The 20,152-nt window shown below is 42.3% G+C and overlaps 1 protein-coding gene across 3 annotated transcripts in view; it reads left to right on the top strand.

The window, feature by feature from the left end:
* Positions 1-20,152, top strand: part of C8A (complement C8 alpha chain) — a 76,543-nt gene that overhangs the window by 36,789 nt on the left and 19,602 nt on the right. For all 3 annotated transcript variants that reach the window (XM_004438609.3, XM_087445773.1, XM_087445772.1), the window contains exons 3-7: positions 537-681; positions 1,681-1,828; positions 7,107-7,296; positions 9,268-9,468; positions 11,159-11,399. In XM_004438609.3, coding sequence (XP_004438666.1) covers positions 537-681; positions 1,681-1,828; positions 7,107-7,296; positions 9,268-9,468; positions 11,159-11,399 — 925 coding nt within the window. The remainder of the gene's footprint in view (positions 1-536; positions 682-1,680; positions 1,829-7,106; positions 7,297-9,267; positions 9,469-11,158; positions 11,400-20,152) is intronic.

Here is a 20,152-nt window from a genome sequence, read left to right as displayed (position 1 = left end):
GACTATAGATCAAGTGCCAAGTGGATGAAGCCAAATAAGACATGGGCCTCCCTTTGCCACACCTACCCCCATATGCAAATTGCTCCTAAACTAGTGGGAAAGGCAAACAAATAAGCGGATAATCAATGACAACCTTATATGACAAGTGCTAGGAGAGAGGGAAGCACAGGGAACTGCAGAATATGTTGCTTAGTTAGGGAAGGCCTTCAGAGGTGGTAAGCCATGAATCTTAAAAGATGAATAGGTACTAACTGGGTGAAGAAGGGGGAAAGGAGGTCCTTCCCAGCAAGTAGGAAGACCCAAGAAATATCTCATCTAAGCCTTTCGTTTGATGCTTGGAGGCCCTATTTAACATTCCAGCTGGTGATTGTGCCACCTCTGGTTGAATACTACTGTTGATGAACAGATCCCCTCAAAAGACACCTCTTTAGCTCTCAATCAATAGACAGTTGTTTGTATGTTGAGCTGAGATCTGCCTGCACAAATCTTGGTTGATGGATAGACAGTGAATGTGTCTGGTCCCAAATCTGATTTAGTACCGATACCGGAGCCTCCTGCAGCCAAACAAGTATGGGGGAACCATCTGCAGCGGCGATGTCTGGGATGAAGCCAGCTGTCACAGTCCCACCTCTTGTCTAAGGCAACCACAGTGTGGACAGGATTTCCAGTGTAAGGAGACAGGTGAGTAGCATTCCAGCAGGATAACAGCTGTGCTTGTCAAACTTCATGTGCAACACAGTTACCCGGGAACTTGTTAAAATGCAGACTCCTGAGCCCTTCCCCTAGACGCTGTCATTCTGTAGGTTTGGGACGGGGCCCAGGAATCTGCATTTTAAGCCAAGCCAGCAGCCTAAGTAATTTTAATGCAAGTTTTTAGGAATATCTGTTGATTCACTTAGAAAAGGTACAATTTGCTCATTCATCCATTCATTGAATAAATATTGAATAGGCACATAGTGTGTGCCAGGAAGTATGCTACCTGCTGGTGATATAGAGACGAAAAAATAATGTGCCTGATGTCAAGGTACTCCTAGTCTCTTTGGGAGAGAGACCTACAAGTAGTCGATGACAATATTGTGTGAAGCCAGTGTAATGGGCGTACATCGTGGTCCAATTGGACTCTCTGGCAGGGTGTGCCCAAAGCTGCTTCGGGGAGTCAGAGCAGGCTTCAAAATGGTACTTGAGCTGAGACTTAGAAAATAAAAGAGTTTGCTAGGAGAAAGAAGGTGCAAAAGCACAGGGATTTAGGGACTGGCTATCAGTGCAGGATAACTGCAGGTCAGGGCTGTGGGAAGAGCTGCAGGTGATGGGCCAGGTGGGTAGCCGGGGACCAGATCGTGGCATTTGGAAGATGGGGAATGGGGAGCCACTGGAGGGTACAGAGTTGGGGGATGACATGGTCAGACTGGCATTTTAGAAAGATCACTGGGCGGCTATGTGGAGGATGGATTTTAGAGGGGAGCCTGGGGCAGGCCCTGAGCTGAGGGGCTGCAGGTGGGAGACAGCGAGGCTTGAAGGAGGGCAGAGGCAGTGAGGACGGAGAGAGGATGGAACAGGATGGAGAGGATTGAAGGGCTATATCAGAGGGGGACTTGGACTTGGTGACTACGGATGCGGGTCATGAGGGAGAAGGAAGAGTCCGGGAGGCTCTCGAAGCATCCACAGCCTCTTCTCTCTCAGGTCGCTGCCTGAAACGCCACCTCGTGTGTAATGGAGACAGGGACTGCCTTGATGGCTCTGATGAGGATGACTGTGAAGACGTCAGGGCCATTGAAGACGACTGCAGCCAATACGACCCCATTCCAGGATCGGAGCAGGCGGCCTTGGGGTGAGTCACTGCCTTCTAGCTGCTCAGAGGCAGGGAATGATTTCTCTTCAAACGTGACTATTAGCTTTGGGGAAAGAAGAGGGTCTTTTTTGGAGGATTCCACTGCAGTGCATCCATGAGGCAGCTCTCACTGTCCCCCTAAGGTGGTGTCTTAGTCTATTTGGGCTGCTATAATAAAATACCACAGACCGGGTAGTTTATAACAACAAAAATCTATTCCTCACTGTTCTGAAGGCTGCAAATCTGAGACCAGGGTGCCAGCATGGTCAGGTGAGGGCGCTCTTTCAGGTTGCAGACTTCTCGTTGTATCCTCACAAGGTGGAAGGGGCACCGTAGGGTCTCTTTTATAAGAGCACTAATCCCATTCATGAGGGCTGCACCCTCATGATTTGAACTTTGGGGGAACACATTCAGTCCACAACAGGTGGCTTGCCCAGTCCCGCCTGCGTAACATGGCTCATGCTTCCCCTCTATGTCTCTGCGTGAGGCTCCTCCTCTCCTTTAACCCCTTACCACTCTACTGCTCACTCCTCTCAGCCCAGTTCCATTTCCAAGGCCCAGGTAAGAAGCCACATCTTCCATGCAGCCTTCCCTGATGTCCCCCAAAGATACCTCTTCTCTGACCCAACCACACTTTGCAGTAGCCCTGTTCACATTCTGCTTTGCACTATAGTTGCTGGTATAACCAGGGCTAACGTGTGACCCAGTACAAAGAAAATGGGCTTTGGGGTGAGATGGAGAGGGGTTTGAATCTACACTCTGCCATTGCTTACTTTCATCTCCCAGGCCACAGTTTTTTTATCTGTCAAGATTCAGTCAGCCTTGATTCTAACTTCTCTTCATCATGTACGTTATGTTCAGGTTCAGTTCCTTGAATGCATCACACTCTTTTCTTCTGAGACTTAACGAAGTTAGGTCCTTCTTTCTGGAATGTCATTCCCCATATTCCTAACCTGGCTAACTCTTTGCATAGTGTTATGGACTGAATTGTGTCCCCCTAAAATTCACGTGTTTTTGAAGTCATAACCCTCAATGCAACTATGTTTGGAGATACGGCCTTTAGGGAGGTAATTAAGGCTAAATGAGGTCATAAGGGTGGGGCCCTAATCAGGTAGCACTAGTGTCCTTATAAGAAGAGGAAGGGACACCAGAGAGCTCTCTCTCATCATGTGTACAGAGAAGAGGCCATGTGAGAACACAGCAAGAAGGCGACCGTTTGCAACCCAGGAAGAGAGTTCTCACCAGAAACCAACTCTGACAGCGCCTTGATCTTAGACTTCCAACCTCCAGAACTGTGAGAAAATCAATGTCTGTTCTTTGAGTCACCCAGTCTGTGGTGCTTTGTTGTGACAGCTCAAACTGAGTAACACACCTAGGCATCATTCTCTAGGCTCTCTTCTTGACACCCGCCTCCCTTCCTAGACACTGTCCAGGCTGGCTTAGTCCCCTCCTGTTGCTCCCAGAGTCCCTTGTGTGTCCTACCCTCACAGCCCAACAGGGCTGGGACATCTATTGGAGTGTCCGTCTGCCTGGGGTGAGAGCTCCTCATTATCTCTGCTTCCCCAGCACCCAGCACACCCACCGAGCTCCTAGTGACATTTGGTATTGTTACTTCCCTGCCACTTTGTCTTTGCTTTGCATCTTGTCCCCTAACTTGAATGTAAACTCTTTGAGGGCAGAGGCTGCTTCTGATTCATCTTTTTCATCTCCTCAGCCCCTTGAGAGCTTTTCCTATAATAGCCTCTCACTGAATATTGGTTGAATTGAAACAGATCAATATGACCAGCTAGGTCTTCACAGACGAGGAAACAGGGAGATGTAGTAATCACCACAAAGTGATCAAGCCATGTTGTGGCCCACTCAGGATGAGGTGCAGGTTCTGTGAAATGCAGCTCTCATTCATTATGGTTTAATTGCTCTGAGATCACAGCCCACCTACCAGATAGGATAGAATCCTGTAAGTGCGTGTAGACACATATGAAAAGATGACCAAATTCTGTTATCTTTCAGACTAATTGTATGAGCGTGCTAGGGCTGCCATAACAAAGTCCCACAAGGTAGTTGGCTTAAGCAACAGAAATTTATTTTCTCACAGTCTGGAAGCTAGAAGTCTGAGACCAATGTGTCAGCAGGATTATTTCTTCTGAGGCTTCTCTCCTTGGCTTGTAGATGGCCATCCTCTCCCTGTGTCACCACATGGTCTTTCCTCTGTATGTGTCTGTGTCCTAATTTCCTCTTTTTTAAGGACACCAGCCATATTGGATTTGGGCCCTCCATAATGACCTCATTTGAACTTATTTACCCCTTTAAAAACCCTAGCTCCAAATACAGTCCAATTCTGAAGTTTTGGGGTCAGGACTTCAACATATGAATGTTGAGGGGATATGATTCAGACCCAACACCAATAAAAGTGGATTCTTGTTGATTGTGAAAGTGAGTGTGGGATGAACAGAACAGAAGCATGAGATATTGAGGTGTTGACTTAAAAATAATTCCTTCCTTATTGGCAAAAAGATTGCAGCCCATGACCTTCCTGCCATGTGATTCAGTCGGAGGCCCTTCAGATACACATCCTGAGTGGTATGCTTGGCCCACACTGAACGCCGACACCAATAGAATGGCCCCTCCTCTGCTCCCAACAGCGGACATCTTGATGGCTTTACTGTTCTCTCAAGATCTCAGATGCCTTTCCTGATATCTTTTTTTTCCCTAATTAATCATTTCCCAGTTTTTAATTTTTAGTTATTGTTGCAGAAGTAATACATGTTTGAAATAAAAACGTAAAGTCTTCCTTCAGCCTCCCCCACCAGCACCCCTCCAGTCTCCCCTCTCACTTCCCTCCCTAGAGCTGACCTCTGACATCAGTTTGCTGTAGGCACCTCCAGATCGTGTAAAAATGCAGTTATGATATACATTGTATGGAAAATATGCCTATATGTATTGTGCATTATAAGTGTAGCACATTTTACATAAATGTGATCATGCTATGCATATTATCTGTAACTTGCTTTTTTCAGTTAATAATATATTTTGAAAATTTTCCCCACATTTTCTATTGCCTTTTTCTAAGCGATATAGTATTCTATAACAGCACTCAGTAAACTGTGGTGTGAAGGCCAAATTCAGCCTACTGTCTGGTTTTGTAAATAAAGTCTTATTGGAACACAGCTCTTGCCCTACATTGACAGAGTTGAGTAGCTGCAACAGAGACCTATGGCCTGCAAACCCTGAAATATTTACTATATGGCCCTTTATAAAAAAAAATTGCTGACTCTTCTCTTGCAGTATAACTATATGAAATTTGACTACTTCCTATTGAAAGATAATTGGATTGTTTCCCATTTTTTCTCCCTTATATACAATGTAGCAATGAACATCCTTGTACACGTATTTTTGTACATATATGTGATATTTTTGCACAGATTTCCAAAAAGTGGAATTTCTCAGACAATGTCTTTTCATTTTCACTAGGGCTTCTGCAACCACAATATATGTAGCTTTACTAATGCTTAGGGGTTACGGTACAATCTTAGGGCTTATTATTTCTTTGAGTTTTTGTTTGGCCTATTAGAGAGCCTGTGTTTATAAGTTACAGACAGGAACTTGTGCAATAGGGGAAAGATAAAAACTGTAGGGTGGAGTAAAGGGAAGGAACACAAATTTTAGTGTCAAAAAAATCTAGCTGTGACTATAGGCAAGCTATTTAATTTTTCTGAGCTTCAATTTCTGCATTTATAAAATTGTCATGAGGTTGAAAGCTAATGTATGCTAAGTGTCTGGTAGAGTGTGTATTCAATTCATCATAGCTGTTATTACATCACCTCCACTAATATGAAGAAAGCTATGGAGAAAGAAGAAAAAAGAAGTTAACATATATTGAATTTCTACCATATGCCAGGTGCTCTATAATTAGCTATTTATTCCTTTAAGGTAAGTTTTATTTACAGTTCTTTCTCTGCTCATCTTCTGCTCTTGTGCCTTTTCACAGATGGCATAAAAAAACATGGTAAATGCCATGCCAGAGGTAATCATTGATGCCATGGGAACATAGAGGAAGGGACAACTGTCTGTCCAGGCAGTCACAGAGGAGACAATGTGTGAGTTGAGTCTTAAAGGCTTAAAGCTTGAGAAGCAGAGACAAGCAGTCATTTTATTATCTATAACATAAAAGGCTTTTGTTGTCAGGTCTTGGAACTCCTAGCCAACTCTAAATGTTTTTGTTCAGTTGACTTTCTCTTTTTAGAAAATTAAAACTGTATTTTACCTGCTTAACATTACTTTTACCTAAATATGGTAAAACCATCATGACCTAAAACATGGAACCTGGGCAGACAGATGTGAAATACCCCAGAGAAGGAAGGATGGGAAATATTTCTGGACGGGTCTTGGGCCAGGGGAAAGGAAGTAAGGAAGTAGTACTCACTGAGAATCCAGTATGTTCTATCAACTTCCCGTCTGTTTTACTCTAACACTCTCAGGTAGACTTTACAAAACCATGAGAGGTAGCTTTATTACTACCTCTGTTCTTCAAGTGAGGGAAATGAACTTCATAAATCTTCTAGAACGTGTCCGAAGCCACAGAGCTAGTAAATGACAGAGCTGGAAATTAAACAGGAGTCTCCTGATGTCCAAACCATGCACCTTCCGACAGTCCATGCGCCTTTCTGAGGACCTGATTTTCAGTTTGGCACTCTGAGTTACACTCCATATTTCAAACCTATTTCTTAACAGCTTGTATTTTCTGAAACAATACAAACAAAAACAACAGCCTCATCTATTCAATACTTAATATATGCTAAGTGCTGTATGATTTCTTTGCATGTTTTAACTCATATTTAACTCTGTGAGGGCGGTAGTATTAACTGCTTTTTACAAATGATTAAACGGAGGCACAGAGAGGTTAAATGATTTGCCCAAGGTCACACAGCTAGATGTCACAGAGTTGGGAAACAGGCTTGGACTCTTGATAATTGTTCATCTTCCTCTCTAACATCTTCAACAAATATTGAAGAGTGCCTTCTATGTGGGAGGAGTATTCTAGATGCTGAATGGAGCTGTCTGGCTGCTCTGGTTGATGGGAGCCTGAGGGCCCAGGCCCAGCCCATTCAGTCTCCCAGTGTGGCCATTAAGATGCTTCAAGGAATCCCAGGGCTGGACAGAACACAGTTCAAGAAACCACTGCTCAAACCACCAGCTGCAACATCTTCCAGAGGAAATTTTGTGTTATATTTGCCTTTCCAGTGTTCTTTCCCAGAAGCTGCCTGCCTTTTCAATTTAGGTATAATATCCTGACCCAAGAAGAAAGTCAGAGTGTGTACGACGCCAGGTACTATGGGGGCCAGTGCGAGACGGTATACAATGGAGAATGGAGGGAGCTGCGATACGACCCCACCTGTGAGCGTCTATACTATGGAGAGGATGAGAAGTATTTCCGGAAACCCTACAACTTCCTGAAGTACCATTTTGAAGTAAGTCTGAACGAGTGCGCTCACAGGCCACATTAGGGAGGGGGTAGGGAGGGAGAGGCCTGTTGGTGGAGATAGGTGCTTGCTTTGGAACATTTTATTTCCTGTAGAGCTTGCTGGTGGCTGAAGGTCCCTTTACATCTCTCCCCCGATGTGCTCAGGGCTGAAGGGTGCTGAGAGACATCACATAAATGTGACCACCTACCTGCTAGATTTTGGCTCCACTCCAAAATTGATCAAATAGATTCAGGGCCCTATTCTCTGGGCTGCTAGTCAGAAGACCTATTGCCAAACGGTGGCTCTGTTAAACTATAGGTATTAAGACCTTGAGAAGCTCACTGACCCTCCCTGGGCCCAGTTTCCTAAGATGTAAAGTGGGGGGCAGGACAGGAGGTGGCTGGGAGGGCTCTGAGACCTATGCCCTTGCTTCACCAAGAGCAGCTCCCACTGATCACTTTCGTATCTTGGTTTTCTATGTATGATTTTGTTTGAAGAAAGAGTTCTGCTGTTGAAAAGTGCTTGCAAACTGCTGATGATCTCTAAGATTCTCTCCATCTCTAAAATTCTGTGGTCTCCTGGTCACTCGGAGCACTGCGGAGCTCACGGTCAGCTCCAGAGCCTGCTCCCCACCGCTCGTTTCTCTATCCCTCACCCTCTGGGTGAGACGTCCACGCAGCAAACCTCACTAGATGCTTCCCATGTGTCAGAACTTCTCCTTCCACACAAATTTTCCTGTTTAATCCTATGACAACACAATGGGATAGATATTATCATTGCCCATTTTGGATATTAAAAAAATATCAAAATATCACCCAAAGACGTAGAGGGATAAAGTGTCAGGCTCAAAGCTATATTGCAGTAGGTGGCAGAGACAAGATTCAAACTCAGATCAGAACTCAGCCTGGCTATGTGTCATTTAGAAGGGAGGATGGATTATACACCTTATACAGTCATACACACTATATCTATACACATTCTCTCTATAGAGATATAGAGACGCTGTGATCCCAGGATTCTGAACAATTATCTAGTCACATCCCTCCTTCCCCAAGTTTCTCAAGAAAAACTATTGACAGAGGATAAGGCCAGGCTGATGGAGTCTGTTTTTAAGAAGTTGACTCTCCCCATCCCATTTCCGTGTCTACCGTCAGGCCTGCAGTAAGCCAAGCTGGAAGACATAGACAACACCATTTTCCTAAGCTCAAGGATGGTCTAGGGCCTATGTGTCAGGTAAGATAGACTAGGCTATGCTGTGGCAGCAAAGGACTCTAAAATCCCAGTGCTTTAAAGCAACAGTGCCCTACTTATGCTACTTGTCCATCCTAAGGTGGAAAGGAAACTCATCATCACAGACACTCAGGACCCAAACTAATGGCTGCTCTGTCTTAACATATGATCTTGTGATTGTAGAGAGAACCCCTCATAGGCTCTTAACCCTTGCTTCCTTGGCTCAAGCAAGGCACAAGACCAAGCCTCAGCTCAAGTTGTAGAGAAAGGCAACCCTACCATGTGCCTGGAATGAAATAACCAAACATTTGTGAGCAGCACTAAAACATACCTCTGCCTAGAACTATCATCATCTGCATGGCTTCCTGTGCCCCTTTCCACCCAGGTCCACACCCAGACATGGCTTTCTGTATCTTGTCTCTCCATTGCAGGGCCAAGTGATCTTCTCTATAGGAAGGAGAAGCCAGCTAGAGAGAAATCCATGCTCAGAACAATATAGCATTTTATCAGAATCATCTATGTGTGTATGTGTGTGTTTAAATAAATATTTTAGCAGTAACACTAAACACTGCTATATTTTATGTATTTTAGTGAATATCAATCTTATGCATGGATTAGCATTTTAAAAGAATTATTTATGATAATCTGAAATTTTAGAGATTTTACAAAGGAAAGATTTAAATACTAAGTATGAATTGAAATATAACTCTATATGCACAAAGCTAACATCTATTTGTTCCTTTTCAGGCCCTGGCGGATACTAGAATCTCCGCAGAGTTGTATGATAATGCAAATGACCTTCTTTCTAAAGTGAAAAATGACAGGTCTGTGTCAACTGGAGTGACCGTTGGCCTAGGCCTCCCAGACACGCCTGTAACAGTGGATGTGGGCGTATCTGAGTCACAAGTCTCTTCGTTCTTGGATAAGTTAAACAAGTATAATAAGAAGGTATTAAAACATAACGCCTGTGTCACACAGTATTCCATAAGCTGCACTGAACACGTATTACCTTAATTGCATTAAAAAGTACAGTAGTAATTGAACCTTCATTTGCTTGTGTAATTGGAAATGTCTGATCAGTGCTAATCATGTTTGTTTTTCTTATTACGCTTTTGTGCACAGAATCATCACAAAGGGAATAAAATTGAATGATAAGACTAGAACGCTTATCACCTCACCCCATCCTTTTTCATGGTTACCTGGAACAGATAGGGAAGAAATAGTAATGTCTTCAAGAGAAACAGCCAGGCCCTCTACTAAAGGAGGCCTGGAGAATTCTAAAGGAGGTTTGCTTTTCCACGTAGATCGAGGGCTGGCATGCTCAATCAATCTTTCATTTACTCGTCAAACATTCACCATGAACTGCCTGTTATCTCGAGGAGTCAGTCAGTGCTTTCTTGAGGAAAGGGCATCTATCTGAACTGAGATCTAAAGACTAGTACAGTTGTCCAGATGGAGGGAGGCAGAAGTTAACAGGAGGGTGTTCTAGGCCCAGGAAACAGCACGTGCAAAGGCCGGGAGATGAGAGAAGGCCTCACACAAGTTTGGGATTGAAAGTACTTCAGCTGGTTGAAGCTCAGGGTGGGAAGGGAAAGTAGAGAGTAATGGGGATGGAGAGGTAATCAGGAGCCAGAAAAATATTTATTGAATTTGTTAGAAGTTTACCAAAAACCTCGATAACATTGTTACCAGAACTGTGGATTTAGTTGGGGCTCAAAAAATTATTTTGGATGATGAAAATACAGTTATAAAAATTAACTTACTCAACAAATATAAATTACATCCTGGAGCTTTGCTACTAATTAGCTTTTGCTCTGAAGGAAAAGTATTGTTGTGAGATCTGGCTTTCACATATTAATGTGGACTTTTCTAAAAGCAGGTGGCCTCTTCAAACTTTCACTATCACTTTGGATCAATCAAGGTTTACATCACCTGGAAGTAACGTCCATACTTGACCCTCTTCCTCTTAAGCCAATACAGCATCACCCTGGTCCTGTCTCTTTTTTATTATATCAGGATCCTGCTTTTCTTCATTACTTGATAGAACAAGATTACCTCTAGGATGTAAGCTCCATGAGGGCAGGGGCCTATCTCATTCAAGAGTACGTCCTCTGTACCTAGCATAATGCATATGACTACAGGCACTTACAGATATTTGTTCAATACGTTAAATAAATTAATAATATTGACATTTCACAACGTCACCAATAATATTCCTAAGGATAATTTTTAATGGATCCCTAATACTTGTGTAGGAGGTTGCATAATGCAGTGCTTTAATTAGAGCAGGGAGAAATATAGAGGTGAAAATGGACTGGAGCAGAATAGAAGTGAGAAGCACAGTGAAGCACATTGTGGTAACTAATCCATCTGAGAGTTGATGAGAACTTGACCTGGACAGGAGCAGTGGGAACAGAGATGAAGGCATGGGAGAAGAAGCCAGGCACACACTGTGTCTGATACATGCTTGTAAAATAATAATACTCCATTGTATGTATTTATGCTCATATGTTTATATGTAAATATATATATATTTCCCACAGCTACCTAGAGCTGACTTTTGCATTATCTCATATGGTAAAACGAATACTCTATTTGTTCTTTTCTCTTGTTCAATGGTGGTTGTTGCTGTTGGCAGAAATATAGCTTCATCAGAATTTTCACAAAGGTGCAGACTGCTCATTTTAAGATGAGGAGGGACAATATCATGCTGGATGAAGGAATGCTGCAGTCATTAATGGAGCTTCCGGAGCAGTACAATTACGGCGTGTATGCCAAGTTCATCAATGACTATGGCACTCATTACATAACGTCTGGATCAATGGGTGGCATTTTTGAATATATCCTGGTGGTTGACAACGAAAAAATGGGATCAATTGGTAAGTAGAACAGAAGCTTTATGCACACAGTGGTCAGTGCAAACACCAGGACACGGTTTGCAGTTTTCTTAGCACTATGAGCCATGCATGACCTCATTTAGTCTTCATGACAACCCTATAAGGTAGCGTTAGTATTCTTATTTACAGGGAATTGAGGTCCAGAAGGGCATGACTTGCTAATAAGTGCCACAAACAGGATTTGAACTCAGACTTGTCTGGTCCCCCCAAAATATGTGTTTTCTATTACACTACAGTTGCCTCTTTAATAATGAAGAATCTTTGGGATTTTGTTATTTAAAATGTTAAAAACATATTAAATGTAGATTCTTAGTTAATGGAACTGCCATACAATCAGTCAGTAAAACCAGAAACCTGGAGTTGTCCCACATTCTCCCTTCTCCTTCACCCCTGTACATCTCTAAGACCCTTCAGTTCTCTCTCCTGAACAGCTCTCATCCAACCCCTCTTCTCCACATCCTCTCCTGCAGTGGTAGGCTGGGTTCTCATCTTTCATTTATTACTGCATCGGCTCCTAACTGATCTCTAGGGGAAGGCTCACTCCTTCCAACCCATCCTGAACAATTGCCACCAGAAGGATCTTTCTACTTCACAGATCTGATGATATCACTTCCTTGCCTGAATAATAGAGAATAAAGTCTAAACTCCTTAGCATGACGTCAACAACCTTCATGGTCTCATTCCAAACTACTAGAACAATGGTTCTCAAAGTGTGGGCTCCAACTGGCAGCAACAACTTCACTAGGAAATCTGTTAGAAATATACATGCTCAGGCTCCCATCCCAAACTTACAAACTCAGAAACTCTAGGAATGGGCCTAGCAATGTGCGTCTCGATAAGCCCTCCAGGTAATTCTGATGCTCATAATGGTGTGAGAACCACCAACCTAGTCAACGAATGAGTAGAAGGGTGAGGGATCTATCCATATTTCAAAGCCAAGTTCAAATTCCCACTTTCAAAAAATTTCCCTGACTGCACTAGCCCAAAGTGACTACTTCTTTTTTTCAACACATTCATATAAGTTCCACACTGTTTAGTCTTTAAAAAATAATTTTCCAAATGTTAATGTTTTTCTCCTCATTTCGATAGCAAGATCTTTGAAAGCAAGTATCGTGTCTGACACTTTTCTATCTCTTATAATACTCAACACAGGGCTTAGAACACAGTGAGTGTGCAAAAAATACGTGGAGTTTGAAAGGGGATATTGATTTAGATTCCTGGCTAGGTTCATTCATTAATTCATTAATCTATCCATGAATTTATTTTTTTATAATTCAAATATCTGTTGAGTATCTATCATGTGTTTGTGCTAGGGATACACGGTGAGCAAATGTAAATATGGTTCCCACCCTCCTGCAGTACAGTACTTTTCAACCTGCAGGTTGCAACCTAATAGTAGGTCTTGAGATCAATGTACAGATTACAAACAACGTTCTGAACAACAACAACAAAGGATAAAATAGAAAGTATGATAGTGAATTGTAGGTGGTGAAGATAAGTTATTGCTTCAAGAAACTTCTTCCAGTTTAATAAAGACATGCATACATGCACGCAATCATGATACAAAATAAGTAGTTTAGTGTGGATCAATATCAAAAAAGAATCTGAAAAATTTAATTCAAGTGGGTCTTTTTAGAATCATTCAAATATGTGAGGAAGGAAAAAGAGCTAACGTTTGTTGAGTAACTACTATGTTCCAGGTGCTGTGATGTATATTCTCTTTGAATTTTCTTGACAGCACTTGGAAGTTGGTGTTATTCCAGTTTTAGTCCCAGAAATGCAGAGGCTTCTCAGGGAGGTTCATTATTTTGCCCAGGGCTGCAGAAAGCTGGCATCAGAGCACTGGACCTAGGGTCTTGCCACCATGTGGTTGTGGGGGAGCCTTTCAGTTTGTCTGTCTTTGGTGTTGGGTTACTAATTAATTGTCTGGGGTATCTCATGGCCCCTCCTCTTTAAAATTTGTGAGGCTGAAATAGGCTTCCAGTGTGGTTAATATTCAAAAGGAGCACACCAACAAATTGTCCCAGGGATAATTACCTCAGCTCTGTTTATAGAAAACCATATGTCGATAATAGCACAATTTGCTATTTGTGAAGAGCTGATTTTCTATAAATCCGGAAAGTTAGTGTTGCTTTTCTATAAATATGGAAATGTGCTAATCATCACCTCATCTGCTGGAGACTGCTAATAAATCAGAATGTCATTTACATATTAACCTACAAAGAACAAAAACATCTACCTTCTTTCCCTTTGGCAAATGGAACCATGCATACCCTCCCTCCATGTTTGATGTCTGTCTAGTTTTCTCTTTGTCTTTCTCTCATCCCCTCTCTCTTACTTCCTTTCTTTCTAGGTGCATCTCTCTCTCTCTCTCTCAACCTGTTTCTCTGTCTTTCCTCTTTGTCACTGTCTTTTTCTCTCTGTGTATCTTTGATCTATATGACTTTAATAATATTTATATTCTATTAAGAGCTTGTCTCTAAGAAACACTCCGTGTGGTACACATTCGTGTCCTCAAAGAGCTGAGCTTGGTATGGCATGATTGAGCTGAACACATCAGCTGGTTTGTTCTGGGGGCATCTTTTGTCCTTGGTTTGCCTCAGATCCTCTCTGGGTTCGTCCCAGAGGATGCACAAGGCTGTTTTCTTCTAATGTGTCCTTTAGATAAAATGCTTCTCCCCCAAAGACAGCATGAAATCTTGCATCAAAAATCGAGGGAAGTCTTGGATGTTGAGGAGGTGATGTTAGACTTCAATGGGATCCTACACTTTTTCCTCAAGGGCTGCGGCTGACAGCTTTCTACCTTCTACAGGAATCAGGATGTATTTGGGCTTGAATTTCTGGATTTAGACTTTTTTTCTCCTTCACCCTTCTTTGGAGATCTTATTATTTGTCTTTATATCAAGGTATGACAAAGAGAATAGAGTATTCACCATTCTGGCTTCTCTGGAGTCTGGCCCAGTTATAGAGTTGACAACATACCTTGAGCAGGTCAAGTACTTCAGTAACACTTTCTATTCGTGTATGTTTCCTGCCTCCTTTTGCACGTGCTGTGCTGTCCACCTCCAGTGCTCTTCCCTGTCTTCCCAACCTGACAGACTTCAACTCATCCTTATGAACCTTGTCTGGGCATCTCCACCTCTTTGAAACCTACCCCTTCTCCCATAGTTTTGTTGGTTCATACATTCATTCATTCAACCATGTTCACTGAGTTTGTATCATGTGCCAGATGAACAAAATCAATATGGTCCCTGTTTTTGCAAAGCTCATGATCTAGTGGAGAAACTAAATAAACAGCCAAAAATCCATATGTCATCCTAGGTTCCTCCTTTACTTCCTGTTCTTCATCAGCAAGATGTGTTGACTTTACTCCTAAAGCATACGTGGTATCTGTCCTCCCATCTCTGTTACCATTTGACTAGTCCCAACCAGCATTCTCTCTCACTTGGACGCTGCTGGAGTATGATGGTTTTTCTTTCCTTTCCTTCCTTCCTTCCTTCCCCCTTCCTCTCTTGTTCCCTCCATCCTCTCTTTCCTTCTTTTCCCTCTCTCTCTCTCTTTCTTTCTTGTTGTCATCATCATTCTAACATACCAAGCTTATTTTAGCCAAAAGTCTTGGTATTAGCTGTCCTTTCTGTCTGGGCTACCCTTCCCTCTGATGTTTGAATAGATGTAGTCTAATCATTCAGATCCCAACTTAAGCTACCTTTTCAGAGAGGCCTTCCATTACCATGAAGTCAAGTCCCTCTTTACTATAGCACCCCATTTTAATTCTCAGAAAATCACTATGTATTCAGTAGTTACCATGTTCATATACTCATTTGTTTATTGTCAACCCCCTCTTTCCATGAAAGCAGGGATCTCATTTGTTTTGTTCATTGCTACATATTCATTTCCTATAACAGTGTCTGGCACATAGAAGGGCCTTAATAACTTTTGTTGAGTGAATGAATCAATATATAATTGCAAATTGTGATAAGAGCCATGAATAAAATGAACAGGTTGTAAAAAGAGAGAATAACTGTGGAGGTGGGGGAAGGGGATGAGGATGATCTGGGAAAGTCTCTTTGAGGAGGTGAAATCCAGACTGAGATGAGATCCAAAGGATAAGACAGACTCAAAAGACAAGAGGGAAGGTGTCCTGGGCAGAGTGGACAGCCTGGCATGTTTGAGAATGGAAAGAAGGAATGTATGGCCGAAGCCTTGTAGATAAGGGGAGAATGGCAGGAGCCGAGGTGGGAAGAAACCTAGAGTGGTCTCAGAGTGTCTTGTCAGCCATGGTGAGAAGTGTGGACTATATCTGCAGTGAAATGGAAAGCCAGTGCAGGGTTATCAGCAGGGCAGAGCTTGGTCTAAGCTCTGTGCCTGCAGATCATTCCGCTGCTCTGTAGAGCACAGATTACATGGGGTGAGAGTGGACTCCGGGGGAAGACTTAGAAGGCTCTTGCTGATGTCCAGGTAAGAAATAAAGATTGGAAATGAAAGAATATGATAGATTTGGGATCTAATTTGAAAGGAGAATTTAGATAATTTACAGATGGCCTGGCTGTGAATTGTGAGATGTTAATCACTCCTTCCTCTAAATTATATTTCCACCATACACACATACGCACAAACATACGTGCACGTGCACACGCACCCACACATATATTAGGGTAAGAAGGACATGATGAGTTTGCCTGAGGGTGCCAGCTTCCTGGTAGAGATGCCCTGCAGGCATTCGGATATATAGCAGAGATTCTGGAGCCAAGAGAAGACTCCAGAATATTTATTTTTGAAATGCATACATTATGCCAATTGTAACTACATATTTGTCTCTTCTAGTGGATGATGAACTTTTACATCTAAGTCCTGTGCCTTTTCTCACTGGGATATTTTTGTACCTAGCACTGGGCTGGGCCCATAGTAAGTACACAGGTGAATACTTGTTGAGCTGAACTGAACTTGTCCTATTCTCCGACTGCTAATTCTCCATCATTTTTACTGTTTCTCTTCCTCCATCTGACCCTTAAGTGTGGGCATGGCTCTAGGAAGTGTTCTCAGCACACATTCCCTGCTCTGTTATCATCCTCTCTTCCTCCACTCCCCTCACTCTCTCCTCCTATGAGTGACCCCACTTTTCCCCAGGAATCCCTGCAAGTGTTTCCACATGCCTGAGGGCATCTCTACCAGGAAGCTGGCACCTCCAGGCAATCACATCACATCCTTCTCACCCCAACCCCATTTGTCTTCCCCTTCCTGAGTTCGTTTTCTGAGACACCACCAACCTCCCAGTCCACCTGACACAAAGAGCTGGAAAAATAATTGACTGTCTCCTACGTGCTAAGCTCCATGCTAAGTGCCTTCGCATCAGTCTACTCAATAATTTTTTTAACTTTTTTTAATCTTTATTGAAGTATAATTGACAAATATAACTGTAAGATATTCAAAGTGTACAACATGATTTTACATGTGTATGTATTGTGAAAGGATTCCCCCCATCAAGTTAATTAATACATCCCTCACTTCACACGTACATATTTACCTTTTTTGTATGCGCGTGAGAACATTTAAGTTCTACTCTCTGAGCAAATTTCAATGATACAATACAATGTTATCAACTATAGTCACCATGTTATACCTTAGATCCTCAGACCTTATCCATCTTAAGACTGAAGGTTTGTACCCTGTACCAACCTCTCTCCATTTCCCCCAGCCCCCCAGCCCTTGACAACCACTTTTCTACTCTGAGTTTCTATGAGTGCGACTTTTTTTTTTTTTATAGCTCCAGACATCTGGCTAGTGTTCACTTTCTGGGTTAATTTCAAGCCTACTCTCTCCAGAATAGACAGCCGAGGAGGGAGAGGGATGTCTGGGAACTGATTTAACTTGTGTCTTTTCATCTGAGAGGAAACCCACAGTTTGATGACGTTAGGAGCTACTTTTTTTTTCTTTTTTGAGGAAGATTGGCCCTGCACTAACATCTGTTGCCACTCTTCCTTTTTCTTTTTTTCTCCCCAAAGCCCCAGTACATAGTTGTGTATCACAGTTGTAGAGTGGTAGCTCTTCTATGTGGGACACCGCCTCAGCATGGCTTGATGAGTGGTGAGTAGGTCCGCGCCCGGGATCTGAACTGGCGAACCCCAGGCTGCTGAAGCAGAATGCATGAATTTAACCGCTACGCCACCGGGCCAGCCTTGAGTTTGACTTTTTTTTTGATTCCGTATGTGAAAGATACCACGCAGTATTTGTCTTTCTCTGTCTGGCTTCTTTCACTTACTATAGTGGCCTCTAGATTCACCTAAGTTGTCACAAATCACAGGATTTCCTTCTTTTTAAAGGCTGAGTAATATTCCGTTGTATATCTAGACTTCATTCTCTTTATCCATTCATCCATCCACTTGGGTTGTTTCCATGCCTTAGCTATTATGAAAAATGCTGTTATGAACATGGGAATACAGATGTCTTTTCAAGATAATGATTTCCTTTCTTTGGCTATATACCCAGAAGTGGGGTTGCTGGAGCATATGGTAGTTCTATTTTTAATTTCTTGAGGAACCTTCATACTGTTTTCCATAATGGCTGTACCAGTTTACATTCTGACCAACAGTGCACAAGGTTTCCCTTTTCTCTACATCCTCATCAGCATTTGTGACCACTTATCTTTTTGATAATAGACATCCTAACAGGTGTCAGGTGATATCTCACAGTGGTTTTGATTTGCATTTCCCTGATAACTAGCAATATGGAGCACCATTTCACGCACCTGTTGGTCATTTGTACATCTTCTCATTTAATCTTCCATTGATTTTGTGTGAGAGGAGAGGTTTCCTTACTTCTATAGATGAAGGAACCAAGGCTAAAAAGACCTGTCCCTAGTAAGTGAAAAATACACAAGATATTCTGAGTCGTAGTCCAGGCTCCTTTCCTTTTTATCCCAGCTGCCTTTGTCAGGACTCACAACCTAGGAATAATTTCGACTTCTCTTTTTCTCCACATATATCTCATTAATCACCTCTTCAGTGTCTACAATCTGTCTCTTCCTCTCCATTCCCTTGACTACTACTCACCATGCTGTGCCGTGCTCTCTCTGCAGGTTCCCTCCAGCCAAGCAGACATGTAAAATGAGACAAGGATCAGAGGTTAGATGGATATTCCATAAATACCTTTGGGACAAAGATAGTAGTGGGCTGCTTCAGACTCTTTTTTCAGTAATGTGGATAGGTCCTGACACGTTTGCTTCGTCTCTCAAAACGCAACATGAAATAGAGTTTCCTACCAGTTAAGATTCTAAGTCAGTCTGATAGGATACCTCTATGTATCAGGGCTACTGTAATGGAAACCACGCATGGAATGGAAGGTAAACTAACAGTCCTCAAGACTCCACAGGTTCATGATTCTATGGGTTTTGGCTATATTGAAAGGGCCCTGTGAAGATCTTACAGAAAATGACTTCTATTGATGCTTTGCTTGTGAAGGAATCAGTAGCATTCTATGGCCTCACAAAAGCCAGCAGGCAGTGTGGTAGTGAAAAGAATTCTTTTTACTGAGATAGCTTTGCTTTTCGTGTAGGTTCAGCCATTTAAAAGCTAATACTTCGCATCTCTGAGTCACAGTTTTCCCATAACTAATGTATGAATAATAAACTACTACCACAAAGGCTATTTTGAGAATTAAAAAGCACTGTGAGAAGTAAAACACTGTCTAAACAGTAGTTATTATTGTGGATTACAGTTTTAGGTGGGATCACTAGGAAGTAAAGTCATTTGATCAAAATTTGTGGAATGAAGAAATATGCTGGTGACACGGTATAAGGAATCCAGACTTTGGAGACGATACATCTGGGTGGGGATCTTGGTTTTACCATTTAGTAGCTGCATGACCTTGATCAGGGTACTTAATTTCTCTAAACCTCAGCTTCTTCAAGACCCAAATAGGCATGATAACAAGGGTGTGTTTGAGAATAATTCCAAGTACATCTTGAATTACAAGTGTTTAAGTAGGTATTTTTTCCCTTTAATGTGGGATATTAGTATAGTATAGTGGTTGAAAACATGGGTTCTGTCACTTATCAGCTGTGTGATCATGGGCAGGTTATTTAATCATTTTCAGTCTTGATTTCCTCACCTGTTAAGCTGCAGGTATTAAGGACATTTACTTCACAGGCTGGTTGTGAGGAATAAGTGAACTTATCCACAGAAAATATTTAGTGCAGTGCTCAGACTCTAATAAGCACTCAATAAATACCAATTGCTGAAAAAGGTTCTGAATCAGATTGCCTGGATTCCAATCTCATCTCCGCCATTTGTCAGAGATGTGACCCTCAGGCAAATCAGTTAACCTCTCCGTGCCTCAGTTTCCTGTTCTTCTAAATGAGACAATGGCAGTACATACTTCATAGGATTGTTGTGAATATGAAATGAAACAATCGATGTGATATAGTAAGCAATCGATGGCATATAGTAAGAGTTACAAATGTTACCCATTATCGCTGCACTATGTTGATGTTGTTATTACCACATGTTTATTATTCCCAGCTTTCTGGTTATTACTTCTATAATGTTATAACTGTCCCCTCACCTGTAAAGTGGGGATAATAAGACGACCTATCTCATAGGGCTCTGCAATTGGTCATCTCTGATTGTCAAAATGGAGGGGAAATCATTATCATGATGTCCAGCCTGCAGTGGCCAATGCTTTTGCTGTAGATTTGGAGGCTCAGCAATCATGCCTCCTCCCCCACCTGCCCATTTTTT

The sequence above is a fragment of the Ceratotherium simum genome, chromosome 22, assembly GCF_057802395.1.
Source record: "Ceratotherium simum simum isolate JZ-2026a chromosome 22, ASM5780239v1, whole genome shotgun sequence".
Lineage (NCBI taxonomy): Eukaryota > Metazoa > Chordata > Mammalia > Perissodactyla > Rhinocerotidae > Ceratotherium > Ceratotherium simum.
The sequence above is the reverse complement of the archived record's forward strand: the minus strand, read 5'-3'. Positions and strand labels throughout refer to the sequence as shown.